Source organism: Canis lupus, chromosome 8 (genome assembly GCF_048164855.1).
Source record: "Canis lupus baileyi chromosome 8, mCanLup2.hap1, whole genome shotgun sequence".
NCBI classification, from domain to species: Eukaryota; Metazoa; Chordata; class Mammalia; order Carnivora; family Canidae; genus Canis; species Canis lupus.
Window position 1 is genome coordinate 64,767,854 of NC_132845.1, and position 12,182 is coordinate 64,780,035.

The following is a 12,182-nucleotide window of genomic DNA, read 5'->3' on the forward strand; positions in this document are numbered from 1 at the left end:
AGGCATGAGGGCATCTACTCCAGGCCTCTCCCAGCCTCTGCAGCTTTGCTAGTGATCTCCAGCACCCCTGGTCTTATGCAGGCATCACCCTGACCCCTGCCTGCATCCTCCCCTGCCATCTCCCCAGGCTCGTTTTTGTCTAGATTGCCCCTTTGAGGATGCCAGTCACTAGGTTAGGGACCATCCTATTGACTTCATATGACTCAGTTAGTAAAGACCCTAACTCCAAGCAAGATACCTTGGGAAGCATTGGTGGTTTCTGGGTACACAGTTCAACCCCTTAACAGTGACTGGCACTACTTTTCACTTGTAGACCAGCCTATTGTCCAGCTGGGGGCATAGTTAATGGAACTGGCTTTGTGCGCCCAGTAATGCCCGGGGAACCCTGATAAGGGGTGTCTCTGGAGGATGACAAGGTGGGCCTGACTTCACGGTCACTTGAGAATTAGGGACACGATTTGATGAACCTGCATAGTGGCAGGCAGGAAAACCTTGGGCCAGAAGGAAGGCCCAGCAGGGTGTGGGTGTGAGCTGTGTATTAAGGAGAGGGAGAGACTCTCCTGGCTGCAGAACCTAGATTTTTTAGGAGAGAGGCAGGGGGTGTGTTTGTGTTGGGTGGGAGGCAGGTAGGACGTAGGGTAGATTTGGTACAGAGTTAAAGAGGGCCTGCCAGGAATTTGGGCTCCTGTGGTCAGAAGGAAAGCCATCACAGGCTTGGGGGCTGGGACGGACCCAAGCATGACCAGTTTGAGTGTGGGCATAAGCACACAGACTGCAGGTCTGGGTGGGAGGCAGATGAGCCAGCCAAGAGGTGGGAGAAGCAGTAGGAAGGCTTGGGTGGCAGGGGGTGGGGGTGGGCAGCCAGGTCTGTGCCCGAGGAGACCAGGGTGCCCTCAAGCACCCCTGTGTCTGGGGAGGCAGGCAGCACCATTCACCGGGGGTGTTCATGGTGCTGATAAATGCAGAGTGTGAGGACTGCTCTCTCCAGGCAGCCCCGGCGTCCCACCTCTGCGGATTTGTGTTGACCCCAGGGTTCTGTTCAAGGGACTGTGAGTCCCCTGCTGTGCATCCGGTTGCAGGCCTGCCTTCACTGCATGAGCTGGATGACAGTGCTCTGGTTGAGAACCTAGGCAGACAGTGACAGTGGGAGATGAAGAGCTGTGTGCCCAAAGCCTATGTTTTTAATGTAACACCGAGCCCATTTTGTGGAAGACTGGCTGGTCCCCTTCAGGAAGTAAATGCTTGGGGTTGTGGCTTTTGCTGGGAAACCACAAATAATGCAGTGTCCTCCCACTTACTGGGGCTTTCAGTGCCTGGCTGCTGTTCTGTTTATCGGGTAGCTCATTGTCACCATGGAACATTACGCTAGTGTTGGAAATGCCTCGTGAGGACAGAAGCATCAGGAAAGGCTGACAGAGGCGCCATGTAAGATGGATGTTACAATGTTTATGTTTTGTTCGACACTTTAGTTTCTTACCTCCTTTACTTACTTGGATGGTCCTTTCTCTTCTTTTTTTCTCAGGAGTGCTCCAGCTTCACCCACTCACCCTGGGCTAATGTCCCCTCGTTCTAGTGGCCTGCAGACCCCAGAGTGCCTGTCTCGAGAGGGCTCACCCATTCCACACGACCCTGACTTTGGGTCAAAGTTAGCTTCCGTTCCAGAGTATCGGTATTCCCAAAGTGCACCTGGTAAGAATGGTCTTGTCCCTTTATCCGGTGTGGCAAGATGGAGCCTCGGGAGTCCACAGGCCTCAGTGGTCATGCTCCTTCTTCACACAGGCTCTCCGGTCAGTGCCCAACCAGTGATCATGGCTGTGCCTCCTCGACCACCCAGCTTGGTGGCGAAGCCCGTGGCCTACATGCCAGCGTCCATAGTGACAGCACAGCAGCCAGCAGGCCACGCCATCCACGTCGTGCAGCAGGCTCCCCCTGTCACCATGCTCAGGGTGGTCACCACCTCCGCCAACTCTGCCAATGGGTACATCCTCGCCAGCCAGGCCTCATCAGGGGCTGCCCATGAAGCGGCGGGCACAGCTGTGCTGGACCTGGGCAGTGAGGCCAGAGGTAACATGCTCATGCGTGCACTGGGCTGGGATGGGTAAGGCCGTCCTTGGTCTCTGGAACCTAGCCCTGCAGCCTGGGCCATGGGGCTACAGAGCCCGTGCTGGGGCCACGGACTATCTCTGGGGACCAGTAGTTCTCAGACTACTGCCTCTCCTCCCTGCTACTTGCTTTTTGGGGCATATGTCCTTTTAAATCCATGCCAATTGCCCTCTGACACGCACCTTCCTTGGGTGGTGGCACCTGCAGGTACGCACAGCCCTCGAGGTAACAGCACTGGGTAGTGGACTTATCGTTGCAGTCCAGAGAGTGATTGCTCTGGAGCCCCCAGTGGAAGTCCTAAGAAATCATGTAAAAAAATAAAAAGTAGCCACAGATTCCTACGTTGGGCATCTTAAGCCCAAGGGGTCACAGGGTCAGTACTGAAAATGCAGCCAGAATGGCAAAAGCCAAGCGGAAGCCCTTGAGCTGAACACAGTCTCCTGGGCTTGTGGGCCTCCATCCACTGACCCCATTACAGCAGCCCGTTAACGTCACAACAATGAAGGATTTCAGAGAAAGACTGTGGTTCCAAGCACAAATCTTTTCTTTCCTGAATAACGTTTTCTTTCTCTGATTAACTTTGGGTTGGTTAAAGTTCAAGGTATTTAAATGTTTCTCTTTAGCCCTACTGATTGCCTTTTGTTTCAAATATATTTCTTTAGTGGGATTTTTCTTTTGAGAGCAGTGTTTTTTCTTTGGCGTCAATGCTTGAGAACCTTTCCGCCATAAGCCGACTTCCGGGCCACGTCAGGCGGACGGGGTTCTGATATACTTCTCCCCGTAGGCCTGGAAGAGAAGCCCACCATCGCGTTCGCCACCATCCCTGCCGCCAGCCGCGTCATCCAGACCGTGGCCAGCCAGATGGCCCCAGGGGTCCCTGGACATACGGTCACCATTCTGCAGCCGGCCACACCAGTGACCATTGGGCAGCACCACCTCCCTGTCCGGGCCGTCACTCAAAACGGGAAGCATGCGGTCCCCACGAACAGTTTAGCTGGCAGCACTTACGGTGAGGCCCTGCCCATGCCCGCTCAGCTCATCCCCGCCATTCTGCCCGTGGTGCCTGCAGCACAAGAACACATGTCCCCTCTATCTGTGACCCCCCTACACCCCCGCTGCGGTGGGTCTGTTGAGCATCTGCACCACATGAGCACTGTGCTCAGGCCAAGGCACAAGCCCTGCAGCAGAGGCAGATCCCATGTCCCAGAGCTCACACCCTGCTGGGTCAGATGAGAGGTCAGAGGTGGGCAGGGGTGCAGCTGCAGGAAGGGTGGCAGGGGGCATTCAGTTTGCATAAGATAGTTCAGAGCAGGCTGCCTGGGTTAAACCTGCTAGAGGTAAGGGTGAGAGCCACCCCCCACCCACCCCCAGCTGCAGGGATGCAAATGCAGCAGCAGCAGGGGGAGGCCCCTCAGGCGGTAGCAGGGTCAGAGCAGGGAGGGTGTGGTACAAGAGGCAGGGCTGCAGTGGGAGCCTGAGGGGGGTGGGCATGGCATGCTGGGAGCCAGGGTCCTGTGTAGTTTACGTGGCCCTGGTGTAGCACCTCTGCGTGTGCTCAGGACACGCCAGTGCTGGTCCTCACCCATTCCCAATGCAAATCTCTTTTTCCTCCACTCCTAGCCCTCACGAGCCCCTTGCAGCTCCTGGCGGCCCAGGCTAGTTCATCCACGCCAGTGGTGGTCACACGGGTGTGCGAGGTGGGGCCTGAGGAGCCGGCAGCGGCAGCCGCCACCCCAGCAACCCCAGCCACAGCTGCCACCTCTGCCTCTTCCACCGGGGAGCCCGAGGTCAAAAGGTCGCGTGTGGAGGAGCCCAGTGGGACTGTGACGGCGCAGGCCGGGGTGATTGCAGCTGCTGGCCCGCAGGGACCGGGAACCGGGGAGTGAAGTCGCCTGCGAGTGGGCCGAGTGGGATGCTCGCCAAAAGGGATTCTGGAGCCGGGCCCTGACCGCTGGCCTCCTGCCACCTGGGGACCGCAACGAGGAGGCTCCATGCTGACCTGCGCACGTGCCAAGCGGACAGGACGGCCTCCACCTGCCTGCACCCGGACACACTCGTCCTCCTTGTTCTGTCTCCTGCCCCTGCTGTGGTTTAAAACAAAACACATAAACAAGTTCAGACAGCTGATTGTATGATTCAGGAATGCTTGTTTTTATTTTCCTTCTCCCTTACACCGTTTTCTCTCCCAGGCCTGTGGTCCAGCACTGGATCACAGGCCAACCGGGCCATGAGCAGAGGCAAGGCTTCCGGAGCAGCCTTCACCCCCACCCCCACCCCCAGAGGACAGACGGAGCCGCGGCGAGGCACAGAGGCCCAGAGGCCGTGCATGGGAGGGCCAGCAGGGGGCATGAGTCCTGTCTGCGGCAGAGCGGGAGGAGGCAGGAGAGAGGCAGGAACTGCCAAAGCTCAGACTGTCTTGTGGGGTTTTCGCCCTAAAATAGTGACATAGAAGTCTCGGCATTAATCGGGGGGGCGGGAGCTCTGGTTTGGCTTTGGACCCCAAGTACTTCTTGTTTTGTTGAAACAAATTGAGGCTTAATCATAAACCTGAGATGGAAACACAGAAGGCAACATGTATTTGTGAGGTCAGCACCTATGGGCAGTTTACCAGCTGTATGTCTGGGCTGCTTACTGGCATTAATCCCGTGAAGAGCTGGTGATGCCGCTCTGTCTGCTAACTTCAAGAAAGATTGACGGCCACCTGGATTGGTGTTCGGGGCAGAAAGTCGTCTGGGTGAGGAGCGGCAGTCCCTGGTCCAGAGGCTCCAAAACCAGGAATCGGCGAGCCCGGCGTCCTCTGCAGGCCTGAGGCCCCGGTGCCTGAATGCCGTGGGATGCGCAGCAGTGGCATAGGCCTCTCCCACCACCGTTGTCACCAAGTCACACTTGCTTTACTGCCCAACACATACCTCCTGCTATAAGTCACATCGTCTCCTGCTCCTGCAGCACCAGTCCTCTGGTAAGCAGTGGCCGCGCCACCCCTGCGTTCAGCTCCTGATGACTCCATTGGTCTTCCCTGCAACCTGGCCACGTGACCCGGCGAGTGACACCAGCTCCCCCAGGGAAGGACCCCTGCACTTGTAGATGCCCCATGCTGCTGGAGCTGTCAGCAGAGCAGGTGAGCCCACACTGCCTGATTATTAGCCCTGTTTGGGATCCAGATTATAGTTCTTCAGCTCCTCTTGGAGAACATTCTCAGGAAATGTTAAGCACGTCTGTGAAAAGTGACTTTAAATTTGGCTGCCACGCTGGCATCTGGCATCAATTTTTCTGGCAATGGACACTGCCTGAAACGGCAGCCACAGGCCCTGCACAGAAGTCCAGCAGGGATGGTTTTTCTTCCTGAAAGTAGCCTGTCCTCAGCATTAGTCTCCCACCGACCAAGCTGCCTGCCCCCCACTGTGCCCTGATGTCAGCACCCGAAAGAGTGCAGCCCCCTTAAAGCTCCCAAGAGGAGGAGTGGGCCTCAATGATCAGGTCAGGTACTGGCTCAGAACGAAAGGGAAACTGTGGAACACAATTTCGAGGCCGTTTGGGCAGGATTGGTTGATGCAAACTTGCCCCGGCGACAGCCAGAGCTCATCGGAGGCCAGGGTGGGTGTGACCAGACGAGTCTTGCTGCCACAGTCGTCAGGGTGTCCATTGCTGGGGACAAGTGCAGAGTGGCCTCCTGCCCAGCCCAGGGCAAGGCCTGTACTGGTGTTCCTCAGGCCCCAAACCAGTCGTTTCTATGGCACCCAACTTTAAGTGGGAAAAGAGCTCTTCTGTGAAGTCCATACCTGTTGCCTTCAGTGACGTTGGCCGTCCTTGGGGATGAGAAATCTCACTCTGTTCCACGTCAATGTTTTCTGTTCTAGCAACTCTATCCTTTGCATCAGCTGCTGTGTGCGTGAGAGGGCGAGTGGCTGGGCGGACGCAGTGGCACGCACAGAGGTTTTTTGGCTCCTTGCCAAGGGCCTCACCTTTGAGGGTCTGACCCTGGGGCCTGTTGCTTTTTCCCTCCCACCGTCATCGTTTACAGGGTCCTTTCGGAGGGGCGTTGCCCAGGGTTTGTCTCCATAGGAAAGCTGGCGCCCTCTGCAGAGAACACAGGACAGTTGGCTGCCAGAAACATGTCAGGGCCTCACCTGATTGGGTCAGTCTGGCACTGACCCTTTGCTCTCCCAACTTTGAGGTGTTTTGGTTTCTGCTCGTTTTTGGTGATGGTTCTGCTCTCTATTCGGGTGGTGGTTCCAGGAGAAGCGGGTACAGGGAGGTCTGGATGTCGGCTGGTGGTACTCTGCCCCATGGAGAGCTTGTGCCTTGTTAGCTCCTGCTGGGACCAAGAAGGGGACCCTGTGGGATCAGCTCAGGCTGGGTGCAGGGCGGGGAGGGGGGTGGAGAGGGGCTGGGCCTTGCGGGAATGGCCACCCTGTGTTCACAGCGCGCTTCTGGATGGGGCCAGGGTCATCTGACCAGATAGCAGGCCCGGTTTGTGCCACCACTTGTCCTGGGACTGGTAGCCAAAGGCCCAGGGTGGCCCATGCCTCAGGGAGATGCACCTCACAGCAGAAAGGGCTGTGCCCCAGAGCTGGCCAGGGGATGGTCTCCTCCAAACTGGAACCAAGAGGCCAGCCGTGACCAAAGAATTGCAGCCCTCAGATTCTGGATTATAGAGGGTGGGCCAACCCCCGCCGAGATTAGAACAAGTGGAAATAGGTCCACTCTGGCACAATGCTGGTGTCACTGTGGCCCCAGAGGCCCGAGAACCTTCTCTTTGATCACCAAGGGGCTCACGTGTGTGAAGAGGTCAGCTAGGCCCAAGTGTGCGGCTTTGAGAGGGGCTCACCTTCTCCTGCGCTGTGACCCAGGTATGCAGGCCCTCTCCACCCGGCTCCCAGGTACCTCTTCTCTCTCTCCTGCTTACCTGTCACCATGTTTAGCAGCACCAGGTACAGGAAAACACCCTCCCTATGTAGGAAGGAAGTCACAAAAGTAATTACTTTTCAGTAGTTGAGCGTTTTCCACCAAGACAGTCTGGTCTGGTGTTGGGAGGCAGAGGGTTGGTAACCAGAGCTCACCGCTGGTGTCCCAGGGCCCAGTGGGTGCAGCAGTGTGGGACACAGCTCCTGGCACCCAGGGTGGATCTCACAAGCTGTCCACATCTTTGTTCCACACTGACGCCCTCCGAGGTGATGCACACCAGCGTCTGCTGAGGACAGGCCAGTACAGCGCTGCTAGGAATCAAACACACTGTCCTTTTTCCACTTTCTTGGTAAATTCTTACAGATTGTGGAGCTTGCATCCCATGGTGAGGTTTGACGTGTCCCAGAACAGCCCATTGTCTTGGCACACAGCCTTGCCCCATGCTCTGAGGACGACAGGACCGATCACTGGGTCCACCGTGCAGCGCAGCACGAGGCCAGTGCTGGGGAACAGGGTCCGTGTGCCCACTGTCTCGCCTGTCAGCTTTCCGTTCTCCGTCGGGTGGGTTCATGTTTGAGGGCTACTGTTTGTCTTTTTCTTTGTTTAAGAACCGGGCCAAGTTGAGAAGATGAGAAAGGCTTTCTGGGTTGATAAAATGAGTATTCTGTGATTCTCAAAGTAGGAGAGAATAGTTCAGGGCCAGGGGTGTCGCCATGGCTGGAAGGTGGGGGTTCCACCTTGCCCCAGGCAGCCTGACCCCAAAGGGTTCCGTGGGGACCTCCTGGTCCCTTTTCTGCTCCTCACTGGGGCTGGTGGAGGATTGGCTTGAGCCCACGAGCATCACTGGGTCAGTCTCTCCCTGCCTCTGAGGACAGGTGTTCATGGAGCATTCAGAGGGCTCCATCCTCTCCAGAGGGAGCAACACAAGTCCCCTCTGCAGAAACCCTCTTGTGAGCCATTCAGAGTTGAGAAGAAAGAGCAGGCTTGCCTTTGGCCTTGAGATCAGTTTCTTAATAGAACAAAAACTAGGCCTCACGTGAAGGAAGGAGCACCTAGTTGAATGTGAGAAAGCATCAGAGAGGAAACAACATTCCCTGAGCTCTTGGAGCACAGAAGTCAGTCCAGTGGGTGCGGGTCGGGATGTGCTGTTCTCCAAATGCCACAGATTCTACTTTGCCCTTGAGCTACTGTGTGTGGGATGTGGGATGTGGGATGTCATGGGAGCCCAGGGCCCAGCCCTGCGCCTCAGGGAGGAAGGATGTAAGGTCCCCGGCAAGGGCTCCTGTCTCCGGGCAAGTACGTAGTGAGTGTGCTGCTCATTCTAGAATCAGGCTGTGAGGCTGTGCCTGTGACAGGAGCCAGGGCTGCGAGGTGGAAGGCCCGGGCAGCAGGTGTGCTGCAGGCTGGCAGCCCCCAACCACAGTCCCATTGCCAGCGTGACCTAAAGGAGAGGACGTTTCCCATAACCCCTCACAAGTCGCCCGTATGATACCTCTGCTTCGGAGCAATAGTAACAGTGCTTGCTGAGAGTTTAAGTTATTCAGATGCACCGCTGCGGCGGGGCCGCCACAGGTGTGGGCGCGGACGTCCCCTGCCCAGTTTCTGTCCATTGTTTTCAAGTTGTTTCCCCTCTTATAAAGCCTTTTCATTTTGAGTCCTTTCCCAAGGCCTCGATTCTCGCATGAGGTTTTAAATGCTCAGGACCCGGCTGGGTGGGTGCAGGGCGTCTGCGGGAGCCCCGGTGGGCATGGGCAGCCAGTGGCGCCAAGAGTGGGCCATGGCCTGGGTCGGGGTGGCCACCACCTCCGCTGTCCTGGTGTCGAGATGGGACTTTGTGATGCAGCCATGAGCATGTCCTCCGAATTGATGTACAACAGGCCCACCGCACAGACTGTGTTTAAGGAACATTGTTTTGTTCCTGGCTACCCTACAGCCCGCAGGAGCCGCCAGCCCGGGCCACCAGCCGAGCAGGACCGTCCCTGCCAAGGTGCTCAGGTGCTCAGGGGCCCAGGCTCGCCGCAGTGCAGCCCCACATCAGCACCACAACCTGGGCGGTGAGCACAGAGGTGTTGGGAGCCAGGCCTGCAGTGTGGGGCGGGGCGGAGGGGGCGGGCACAATGGGGTTGCTGCCTAGACCAGCTTCCCCCCACACCCCAGGGTGGGGGGTGGGAAAGTTCTCAGGAGTACAAGGCAACTACAAGGAGGTGGGAAGTCCGAAGGATTGCTGCTCAGAGCTTGATGGGCCTGTGCCTCCAGCATGGCAGTGATACGTCTACCCATCTGGACCGGCTGCTTTGGCCCTGAGATGCAGGCCTTGTCCCTGGGATGCTGGAGCCCAGCCAGTTAGTGACAGTGGCCCTCCTATAGTCAGCCACAGCCAGGACTTCCACAGAAGTTCTGCCTACCATCAGGGCCTGGCGTTTGCACTGCATTTTTACACAGGACTGAAATGAAAATCTTTTTGGAATTAGTGAGACTTGGGATCCTGTTTCTTCGTTCTCCTAACCCCTAGTTTTGGCCCTCGCCACTTCAGCCAAGAGTGAGCAGAACATCTCTGTTTCTAAGGAGAAACCCCACAAAGCACTTCATCTAGTCCTGGCACCTACTTGTCATTGAGGCTCACTTGGGAGGTGTGAGCAGCAGGAACCAGGGAGCCAGCGGGGGTGGCCATCTGCACGGGGGTGACCTCCTGCAGCCCCTAGTCTCCCACCTGCTTCTCGGGCAGGAGAGTCTCCACATGGCTCTCTCCTCTTTGTTCCAACCATTATTTTAAGAGTCAAATACAAGTGGAAGAATTCTGGCTTATCTATTCAAGAATCTTTTCTGGAACAGTTTGCTCATTTGATTCATCTAAATATTTATTGATGGCTTACTCTGTGTCAGAAATAGTGAAAAGTGCCCAGCAGGGGGGCAGGCCTGGGAGGGAGGTGGCCCCACTGCTGGGGCATGTCCCCGAGTCGAGTCACGAGGCACATGCCGACCTGTCCCCTAAATGCTGAGCGAGCTGGCTGGGCTGGAATGAGGCCTGGGACTCTGAGGTGAGTTTTCTGCACATGAAGGTAACTGGTGTGGAGGATGTTAGACTGGGCCTGTGGCCTTTTAAGTTCTTAGCCTCTGAGTTTCTGCTAACTGACCCACCACATCTTTTTTTTTTTTTTTTTTTAATCCATTAAAATGGGATTTAAAATCAAACATTTAAAATTTGGCCATTCCCTGCTTCCCTGCCAGCTTCCTTTCCAGAAGGCTTTCTGGATACCCATACACTTAATTTACATGGCTCAGTCTGTATTTCAGGATGGGGGTCAGGGAGGAGAGAGACAGAAGTGTGCCCCCGACTCCCACCTGGGTCGGCCGAGTTCAGCCCCATTGAGCTGTGCATGTCCCGCAAACCCTCGTGCCCCAGAGGTCGGCCCACGTGAGAAGGGATTGAACCAGTACTGAGATTTTTTTTTTCCTTACCTGCCGGTAATTCTCCTGTAAAGATAATTTGGGGGGCGGGTGTTAGGGGTGCGTGTGTGTGCGCGTGTGAGAGCGTTTTTTTTTTTTTTTTTTTTTTTTTACAGTGGCTGTCTAAAGTATTTTCCACAGTACGTGTAATAATCAGTGCTTTAAAAGCGGTGGTACCCCATACAGTGGAAACCAGCGCACGGGATTGGAGGCCCCACCGTGTTGCAGGCTCCTGCCCCCTGTGCGTGCGTCAGTCTCCGGGAAGCCCAAGGGGACCCAGACGCCCCCACAGGTGGCAGGGAGCCAGCGGTCCCATCCCCAGAAAGATGAGAGGCCCCATAGCAGCTGGGCCCGCCTGTGTTTTCATTTCAAATGGGATACAGTATTTTTTTAATGAGGAGCCATACTTTTTTTTAAAAGTTTGAGATCTGAATGTGATTTCTAATTGTATCAGACGTTAATGTTTTAAAGCTATAACAAAGTTTAAAATTTCTACTTTTTGTTTTTCATTTATTTTAACTGTTCTTTTATCTATTAAATTGTCGTATGTGGATGGGGAAGTTCTGTTTCTCCTCTTAGCATTTGTTTCTATAACCAGAAATAAAATTATATATTACAGAAATGAGCCTGGGGCTCTGTGTGGTCCTTATGAGTGGCTTCTGGGGGGGCAGACGGGTGGGGGGGCAGGCCCCTGGACACGTGGCCCCTCTGCGCTCCCTGGCACGGGGGCACCTGACCTGAGGGGCCCTCACTGGGGAAGGTGTGCTTTCTCCTATGGCACTTGGGAGGTACCCATGATTTCCTGGCCTCTCTGAGCCCCAGTGAATTCCCCAAATCTGTGTTTGCAGCCCCAGGGACGAGAAGACCCCTCACATCTGGCCCTGGACGTGGAGGAGCCAGTGGTCCCTCAGCCCGCTCCTGGGCACTGACAGCAAGGATGCCACACTGCCCCCAGCTGCCTCCATGAGTGGGCCCATGCACCCACCAAAAGCAGACCCAGGACAGACATGGGTCCCTCCTGCCGGCACTCAGCTCCATGAGACTTTCTGCCCCTTTGTGCACGTTGTCTCTGAGACCTCGCTTGTTCCGTGTACTGGGGGCAAAGTGGAAGGCAACATAGCAAATGTGGTCAGCCCAGACTCTGCAGTCAGACGGGTTCAAAGTCCAGCTGGGGCGGGGGCAGGGGGGCTTTCCCCTGCAAGGGGTTCCATTTCTTCACCTGCAGAATGGGCGCCCCTGCCTCAAAGTGTTCTGTGGATCACGTGGGCCATGGCACGTGAGCTGTGGTGAAATTGCAGGGCCAAATGGCTTTACAGTTACATTGTCATAAGAAGGGTGTGCCTCTGCCGCAGAAAGTCCCTGACCGGCTCTCATAGAAAAGTGCACTTCCCACCAACGCATTATTTTTTTTTTTAGATTTTATTCATTTATTCATGACACAGAGAGAGGCAGAGGGAGAAGCAGGCTCCACGCAGGAAGCCCGATGCGGGACTCGATCCCAGGACTCCAGGATCATGGCCTGGGCCGAAGGCAGGCGCTCAACGGCTGAGCCCCCCGGGCATCCCGCCAGCAACACATCTTTTGTCAGAGTTCTCTACTGTTTGTCCCCGACTCATCGCCTGTTGGAGCTAAATAACTGGTCTGGTCTGTTCCAGATTCTACAGATGCCCACAGTTGCAGCTGGAGTTTGCATATACTTTCCTTCAGGCTACCCCACGGCCACTGTC

General features: G+C 55.9%; 1 protein-coding gene across 1 annotated transcript in view; it reads left to right on the forward strand.

Moving 5' to 3' along the window:
• Nucleotides 1-11,080, forward strand: part of FOXK1 (forkhead box K1) — a 67,972-nt gene extending 56,892 nt beyond the window's left edge. The window contains exons 6-9 of the mRNA XM_072836850.1: nt 1,523-1,689; nt 1,780-2,064; nt 2,888-3,112; nt 3,724-11,080. Coding sequence (XP_072692951.1) covers nt 1,523-1,689; nt 1,780-2,064; nt 2,888-3,112; nt 3,724-3,989 — 943 coding nt within the window. The 3' untranslated portion in view covers nt 3,990-11,080. The remainder of the gene's footprint in view (nt 1-1,522; nt 1,690-1,779; nt 2,065-2,887; nt 3,113-3,723) is intronic.
• The last annotated feature ends 1,102 nt before the right edge of the window (nt 11,081-12,182 follow it).